The 8,858-nt window shown below is 43.6% G+C and overlaps 1 protein-coding gene across 1 annotated transcript in view; it reads right to left on the bottom strand.

The window, feature by feature from the left end:
- UBR4 (ubiquitin protein ligase E3 component n-recognin 4) overlaps positions 1 to 8,858 on the bottom strand; it is a 130,906-nt gene that overhangs the window by 101,128 nt on the left and 20,920 nt on the right. The window contains exons 14-17 of the mRNA XM_077775556.1: positions 8,318 to 8,505; positions 7,816 to 7,975; positions 7,610 to 7,695; positions 632 to 801 (exon numbers count right to left, since the gene is read on the bottom strand). Of these exons, the coding sequence (XP_077631682.1) occupies positions 632 to 801; positions 7,610 to 7,695; positions 7,816 to 7,975; positions 8,318 to 8,505 (604 nt within the window). The remainder of the gene's footprint in view (positions 1 to 631; positions 802 to 7,609; positions 7,696 to 7,815; positions 7,976 to 8,317; positions 8,506 to 8,858) is intronic.

Genomic DNA, 8,858 nt, shown 5'->3' with positions numbered 1-8,858 from the left:
TTGGCACTCGGTGGGGGGGAGGGGGGTTAGGATTTCTCAAATCCAGCTTTAGAGCTATTTGATCACAGAATGAGGAAGAGAAAAGCAAAGCCTTTTAGGAAAACAAACTGCTTTGAAGGCTCCCACCATGTAAACAAAAATGGCAAATACAGGTCCATCTAAAGAGGATTTTGATGATTAATCTGAGCTTCCCCCCAAGTAAAGAAATTCTTTAAAAGTTGTCCAAAAAAAGACTGCAAGTCACTCAGAGTGGTTTCATGTTGAAAACAAAATAACCAGAGACAGAGCTGGCTTTCCTGTTCCCTGCCTTTCAATAAATCAGGGCAGGACAAAATTGGTTACATTCAGGAGTCAGGTTCTGTCTCAAATTGGCAACCAAATGCCCCCATATGCTAAAATGATGATTTTGTTCGTTTCCAGACCAGAGTTTGTTTTTTATTTAATCAATTTGGGGGCTCCTGTTTTTTCAACAGCACTTCTTCCCCCAAGGCCACCAGAAACACACTCCTCCACGCTCACCAGTTTGCGCTATCCTCAGATACCGCCTCGGAGCCGCAGACTATACAAAGAAGTCAAATTAAAAAAAAGGTACATAACCTTCTCTGCAGGGCTTCGCCTGGAGTTCTCTTACCTGTCCCAAACTTTAAGGCATTCAGGGACATCCGGATCACCTTGAGCACCAGCTTTATGTTGCCAGATGAGCAAAAGGCGTGAAAGCACAGATAGGCTTTGAGGGTGAATGTACAAGGGCCAGGGGCCCTCAGAGAAAGGAGCTACTCCCAGCTGCTGCAACAGTGTGTTCTGCCGGGAAAGACACACAAGAAACCATCAAGAAAAAGACAGGAATGAGGCCAAAGGGTACCAATGGGCCCTAAGTGTTACTCTTTAATGCTGGAGGAATATTTTAAAGCACACAGAAATTCAGATTTAGACATGGTTTGTAGAGAGGTAGTTTTGCTCAATGAACAGGAAAACTATCAGGGGAAAATTACTAATCTAACCCCAGTCACAACGGGGTCCTGAAAAAGGAGAAATGCACGGAGACAGCAGAATCAGGATGATTTTCCAAACGGGTAGAACTTGAAGTCTTCCCTTCAAAAGAAAACTTCTTGAACAATTTCAAGAGCTGATTTAAGAGTTTTTCTTTCCTAACCAGTTCTACCCGACAGGTAACATATGTTACTAACACATCAGGCACTTGTAGGCCCACCCGCTTGTACGAAGGGTATTAGCAGAGAAATGTTGCCTGTGAGATGTCAAGGCACCTCCAATTAGTCAGGGCTGTGTCTCTGCCTCCAGTTGTAGCACGTCTTTCAAAGGAGCTTGACTTTGAGCTCCGTTATCTAAGCTGCAACTTATCTTTTCAAACACACACACCAACTGAGCAGGATGCCAACAGAACACCAAAAGCCAGTGCTCTCACTTGGCTTCAGAAAACACAAATCATAGTTACCTCAGGACATAGGATAAATTTCCAAGTCTGTCAAATTAAATTATGTTCTTATAGAACATCCCAGAGGACCCTGTTCCTGGGAAATAATTATTCAAAATGTCACAGATCTCAAAAGTGGCTCCCATGTACTGGGCAGTTATCACAGGCTAAGCGCTGCACACCAACTGTCACGCGCAATGCTCTGGGCGATGACATACGTAGGAATGCGCTCCATTTTACTCATGCGGGAAACGGAGTTCGGAGTGGTTCAAAAACACACTAAGCCACAAGACTAACAAGTGCCCAAACCAGAATTTATCTCTAAAATCTACATTCTTGGGGTGTGTGGGAGGCTCAGTCAGTTAAGCATCCAGCTTCGGTTCAGGTCTTGATCTCTCAGATGGTGAGTTCGAGCCCCACGTTAGGCTCGGTGCTGACAGTGCAGAGCCTGGAGCCTGCTTCGGATTCTGTCTCTCCCTCCCTCTCTGCCCCTCCCCCACTCACAGGCCGTGTGTGTGTGTGTGTGTGTGTGTGTGTGTCTCAAAATTAAATATGAAAAAAACTTTTCTTAACTTAATGGAATAATATTTGAAACAGTAAAAATTGAAAAAGCAGGAAAAAAGAGATGTATCGATATTCTGATTTTAACTGCAAAACTATGCAACTACACAGACGGGCTAGAAAGAAACATGGAAAAATGTAAGTCATGAATTTGGTGGAAGAATATAACGTTATGATGTTGTTTGTAGGACATTTTTTAAGGGACTTTTTTTTTGTTTTGTGTCCATTGTTTCAGGCCTCAGAGCCATAAAAAATGAACGACCCTTCCTTGGAACCTGGATTAGCCCTAAGAGGGTTTCTAAGAAGTAAAACGGAGCTGCAGCCCACCAACAAAAGCACAGCTTGAAGCACCCCTTCCAGCCCTCTGAGGGTCCCGTGCCCACCCTTGCTGAACACCAGCTGTCCTTGGCCTCCGGCCCCACCCCTCACCTCGCGGGCCATCTTGTTGCTCATTACTTCCAGTGACCGCCTCTTAGTGGATAATCATAAAGCTACATTACCAATCTTCATTTAAGTTCTGAATTTCAGACTCCCATTTCCAACTACTTTTCTAGTCTTCATCCCACTGGCACCTCACAATGTCATCATATTTAAAGTGAATTCTTAAAATTTTTAATGTTTTTATTCATTTTTGAGAGACAGAGATACAGAGCACTTACCGGGAGGAGCAGAGAGGGGGAGGCACAGAATCTGAAGCAGGCTCCAGGCTCTGAGCTGTCAGCACAGAGCCCGACACAGGGCTCAAACCACGAACCGTAAGATCATGACCTGAGTCTAAGTTGGATGCTTACCCTACTGAGCCACCCAGCCACCCCATAAAATGATTTTAATAGTAGTAGTGGTAACTGTTTACTTTAACTTCAACATTCTGACACAGGAAGCAACATAATCACATCGGTTAACTGCTTTTAGCTTACTCCATCAAAGGAAAGCCTCGGGGCACCTGGGTGGCTCACTCGGTCAAGCTCAGGTCACGATCTCAAAGTTCATTTCTTTAGTCTTAGCCTCGCATCAGTGCAGAGCCATCTTTGGATCCTCTGCCCCCTTTACTCTCTGCCCCTCCCTTACTCGCACTCTCTCTCCAAAATAAGCATTTTTTTTTAAATACATAAAAATGTAAGGAAAGTGTCAGGAGTGTCAGGAAAGCCTGACATTCCAGCTCTACCGCAGAACAGTTTCGAGGTTGGCCGACCACACTGACCGCGAGACAGCTGCGCTGTTAAGCTGACATTGCTGGTTTTTAAAAACAGAGAAAAATGGCAAAATGTGCCTCCTGTAGCCCAAAGGATCATTCTGAGCAAACGTGCATGAGTAAGTGATCCGCAAATACAAATGGCCTCTGAGCTGACTCAAACCCAGAAGAGTGAGCTCCTTGCACTCAGCAAGGCTCCTCTACCACCAAACTAACCCTTCGTGCCCATGGCCCCTTTCTATGAAAGACAACAGCATCCTCTGGTCTCATCTGAGTTGTAAACTCAGGCCACACCTTAGACTCTATCCAGGTCCTTTTACCCCATTCAAATAGTTCCACGTGATCTCTGTCACCACGGGCTCTTTATGCACATGGAATCTCCCCTTCTCATGATCCCACACTAACTCAAATCACCTGGATTTCTCCAGTGCCTACTTTACCTGGCACACAGTAGGTGCTCCATGAATACTCTGGGAATGAATGAACTTAGACCACTATGGTAATATTAATTTTACTTTTTTGGGGATAAAAACTGTAACAGAAAATTTACCATTTTCAAAGCGTACAGTTCTGTGGCACTAAATACATACACACTGTGCAAACATCATACCATCCATCTCCAGCACTTACTTACCTTTCTGAACTGAAACCCTACACCCACTAAAAACTAACTCCCTGTGATACAGGGACATAAGGAGAAATGTCTATTTGGTCTTTGTCCCCTTCCTGATACAGAGCTCCTAAAACTCTCATCATTTCCCGACAGGGGTGAGAAGAACGTGTTTTGTTATTCGTAATAAGCCCCTTTCAGCAATACCTGTGCTTAGGAGGCCCCTTGACAGCTTCAGGCCTGAGTCTGGCTGCCAGAGGAAGCAACCTCAGGATTAGAGGGCTGGAACTTTCAGTGCCATCCCTAACCAGGGCTAGAGATAAGAGTTCATCCCCAATGGCCAGTAGAGCTGGACGCCAATGGAAACCCAAAGAAGGCCTGCTTTCTCGTTTGATTTCCAAAGACACAAATCATCTTAGCAGACTGCTCTATTAAACAAATTTGAGAGAAAGAACAGAGAGGCCATGCCAACGAAGCACACAGCATTTCAACAGAAAGGCCTCTTCTCAAGATGTTCATCCATCACCTTAAATAAGTAGGCTTCACTTCCTTCTGGAAGTAGGGAACAGGCCTCCTGGTCTTACCAACTCAGAACCAGCTTTTTTATTGACCTGACAGGTGAAGACATTTTTTGTGATGAAACTTGTATCTGTTTACTTTCACAGACTGGGCTACATTCTATTAACCTGCCTTAAGGACACTGGGTATGTCCTGCGATAGAAGTCAGGCACCTTGGTAAAGGTACAGAACTCTACACATGACCCCGGAGAAACAATATCCAGGGCAAGGGAACTCAATAGGAGGTCATTAAATTACACTAACCGTCCTTTACTCTCTTCCATCATAGCAATGAAATTGGGGGAAGACTTTAAAGGCCCATGTTTGGAGTTGGAATGAGGGAGTTTTGAGGATTTGTTCTGCATAAAGCCAGTTATTATGGGCAGACAAGCTGCATGTTCACACAAGGTCTGGAATTAGTTTTTTAAATGCTACGAGAGCAACATCATTACAGGAATCTTAAGAACTCCTATTCTCTACAGAAAAATATTTCTTCCCCCATTATGTGGACAAGTTTCAACAGGAAAAGGCCAAGTCCATGAACTGTGAAACTTCCCTAAATAACCTTAGATCTGAGCAAGGAGCTCGTAACTTTGCCACGACTTCCTGACCCTATACAGTCTGAGAAGGTGCTGCAGGCCCCTATACTAACCGAAGCATCTTCTTCTCTTCATCTTAGGTAAGTCAACAACTTCACCACTCCATTTATATTCCCTTTTCTAACAAAAACAACCTTTATTCCACCTACCAATAGGTACATATAAATAAGTTTTATAGTTATTTTTTTAAACAATGAAATAAACCCTTTTTAAAATGTTTATTTTAGAGAATGTGCTTGACTGGAGAGGGGGCAGAGAGAGGGGGACAGAGGCTCCAAAGCGGGCTCTGTGCTGACAGCAGTGAGCCCGATGTAGGGCTTGAATCCAAAACAACCACGAGACCACGATCTGAGCCGAAGTCAGACGCTCAACAGACTAAGCCACCCAGGTGCCCCAACAAGGAAATAAATTTTTAAGAATTTCTCAAATAGGGCTATGTGTCCGACTTGTGGTTTCAGCTCAGGTCATGATCTCACACTTTGTGGACTCGAGCTCCGCACTGGCTCTGTGATGGCCACGTGGAGCCTGCTTGGGATTCTCTTTCTCCCTCTCTCTGCTCCCTCCCACACTCTGTGTGTGTCTCTCTCTCAAAATAAACTTTAAGAGAAAAAAAAAAAAAAGAATTTCTCAAATGGCCTGAGATTTTAAGAATCAAGTTTAAACTCGTGAAATTGGTTCCTAGATTTTGTCCCTTTGGGGCAAGTGCAATCTCTTCCATTGTGTCCTGATTCTGAGAATCCACTGAAATAACCTTAAGTATGACAACAACAACAAAAAATGTTCAAAAGAGTCTAAGGGCAAACTACTGGGAGAGCTACCAAATTTAATTATTCTACGGAGGATGAATGGTGGCCTCAACTAGGAATCTGCATTCTTAAGCAAATTCCCCAGGGATCTTTATGTACACCGAGGACTGAGAACCACGAACTCTGACCATGTTTTAAAAGTTATTACCAAAATATGACTTTGTCAAATGCTGGGGAATATTGTGAATCCACAAATTTCCAACACATAGCTGGTGACGGTAAAACTTGGTGCAGCTTCTTTATTCCTTTCTTTTTTCCAAGTAATCTCTACACCTAACTTGAGGCTCAATCTCACGATCCCGAGATTGAGAGTCGCACGCTCTCCGGACTGAGCCAGCCAGGCCCCCCACTGAGGTAGCTACTTTAGGGAGCAGTGTGCCGTCACCTGCTCAGTCACATACTCTACATCCTGCCAGTTCTGCTCCCAGTCTGTACCCAAGAGAACTCCTTGTGTCACCACAGGAGGCTTCTACAAGAAAGATCACAGGAACACCTGAATAGGAACAAAACCTGACATGTTCTGAAGGTCCACCAGGGGGAGCAGAGGGGAGAGGAGTGAAGCTGGTGCAATCCTGAACACAAGGGCACAGCAGACAGCGCTCAAAGCCAGAACTTGAGAATTAGCAATAATATAAATGAACCTTGGCAACACACTGCTAAATAACATTACGTAAAAAAATAAAACTTATAAAGATTACATAATAGCATGATGTCATTATCATAACGCTTAAAACAAACGGTTTTAAATTTTAAGGATTACAAATGTAAAAATAAATACACATAAGGGCACCTGGGTGGCTCAGTCAGTTAAGCATCTGACTTCGATTCAGGTCATGATTTCACGGTTCAGAATTCGAGCCCAGCGTCAGGCTCTGCGCTGACAGCTCAGAGCCGGGAGCCTGCTTCGGATTCTGTGTGTCCCTCACTCTCTGCCCATCACCCCTCCTTCAAAAATAAACAAACATTTAAAAAAAATTTTAACAAAATAGAGAAAGAGAGAGGGAGAGAGAGCGGCGGTGGGGGGAGAAGACTAACAAAAGGAGGAATTTGAGATGCAGGGTTCAGAACATCACCTGCCAGCAGGGAGAGAAAACTCCTAAAATTTTGAAATCTTCAATCAAGAGCGTAGGCTTTATTTTGGTGGTGAGTTTGCAAATAGGAGTCTATCTGAGAGCATCTACCTCCTGTAATTTGAATTCTTATTTTTTTAAGTTTATTTATTTATTTTTGAGAGAGAGCACGAAGAAAGTGCAATCAGGGAAGGGGCAGAGAGGAAGAGAAAATCCCAAGCTCCTGATGAGGGGCTCGAACTCAAACTGTGAGATCATGACCTGAGCCAAGATCAAGAGTGAGATGTTTAACTAAATGAGTCACCCAGGCACCTGAATGATTCTTTTAAAACACACATTTCAACATGTATTTCTTAAACATTAAAAAAATAAAAAATAAATACAAAACAAAACAAAAACAAACAAAAAAAGAAACATGTATTTCTTAGATTACTAATGAAGTTAAGCATTTCCTATGTTTGGTGGCCATGTATATTTCCCTTTTTTATAAACCGTTCTCTCATCTACTTTGTCCACTTGCCTACTAGGACACCCATCAGGACCTGTTTACATCATTCTTCCTTTTCTATAAGCTTACTGAATGACATGGGGATAAAGACGACATTTTCTCTTCCCTGAAATGATCCTAATCAGGGCAGTAGGACATACTAGGATAATCTCTCAATACTCTCTCCAGTGAGGGGGGTTTCCACGATAAACTATTCCTTCGCAATCAGAATGCTACAACCTACTGGGAGCTGACACAGACAGTGCTTGGCCAAAGGTCACAGTGCACACAAACCTGCAGGTTGGGCGACTGAAGGTCAGAAGTTACCAGAGAATGGTTGAAGTGATAGAGAGCAGCAGCAAACTCTTCATCTGATGAACCTTGAAGACAAATAAGAACACCAATTATTCAAGCAGCTACTTGATGCATTACAGCGCCCCGCCAGCACCCAAACCCCACTAGGGTAAAAAACCCACCAGGCCCCAATCCTGTCTACTGACCCTTGAGTCCATCTTTGTCCACCTCTTTAATGATACTGGCCAGGGTGGCCATGTGGTGTTCTGAAAGAGACACGCTCAGGTAGTTTCGGATAAAATTGTTCCGCGAGTTCAGCATGGAAGAGGTAATGAAGTTCAAAATGTTGGAAGCCAGACCTAAGAACTAAAGAGAGCACAAAGAAGGGCATGTCAGGTTCATAAGCCCGGAGTGCCTCGAAATCCCGAATACAAATAGAAATAAAATACGCCCACAGATCTGATGGAACAGTGTGAAGGGATTCAAATTCACGTCTAACTACAAAGGCTACTGTTACTAACGTTCAAACAGAGAAACACCACCAAGAATATAAGATCAAACACAATCAGTACACTTAAGCCCCTATGTAAAAATATCTTTTAAACATTACAGTTAACCAACCTACAAAATGTTTTAGTTCCAATGATCTGCTTTTCACACCCTTTTTCCCATTTCTCCCTCCCCTAAACCTCAGAGATCCACTCTTACCAACTCAGGATCTTTGCGACTAGCCAAAATGTTGCCCTTCTCACCAGGGGCCTGTTTACTGGGGCTTTTAACTCGAGGTGAGCTCTCCAGCGGAGGGGGCGGGGGAGGAGGAGGAGGTGCCACTTTCTCTTTACTGGGGGAGATGGTCTCCTCAAACCATTGCCCCAAAATAGGCTCACTGTCATCATCTGAACGGATAAAGAGAGAATAAAAACACATTTAAAAAATTTTTAGTACATCTGCTTTGTAAAAATGTCTACGTCAAGAGGAACACAGGGTATCTTGATTTGGTGGCAGTTACACGGGCTATAAATTCGTCGATACTCCTCTAAGTGTGTAAGTAAAACAGAAGTATCTTATCACATGTTAATTATACCTCAATAAAACCTTTCCTTTTTTAAAAAGAGCCCAATGAATGGGGCACCTGGGTGGCTCAGTGGATTAAGCGTCCGACTTCAGCTCAGGTCATGATCTCACGGTTCGTGGGTTTGAGCCCTGCATCGGGCTCTGTGCTGATAGCTCAGAGCCTGGAGCCTGCTTC

Source organism: Crocuta crocuta, unplaced genomic scaffold (assembly GCF_008692635.1).
Source record: "Crocuta crocuta isolate KB4526 unplaced genomic scaffold, BGI_CrCroc_1.0 scaffold127, whole genome shotgun sequence".
Lineage (NCBI taxonomy): Eukaryota > Metazoa > Chordata > Mammalia > Carnivora > Hyaenidae > Crocuta > Crocuta crocuta.
Note: the sequence above shows the minus strand (reverse complement) of the source record. Positions and strands in the feature narration are given on the sequence as shown.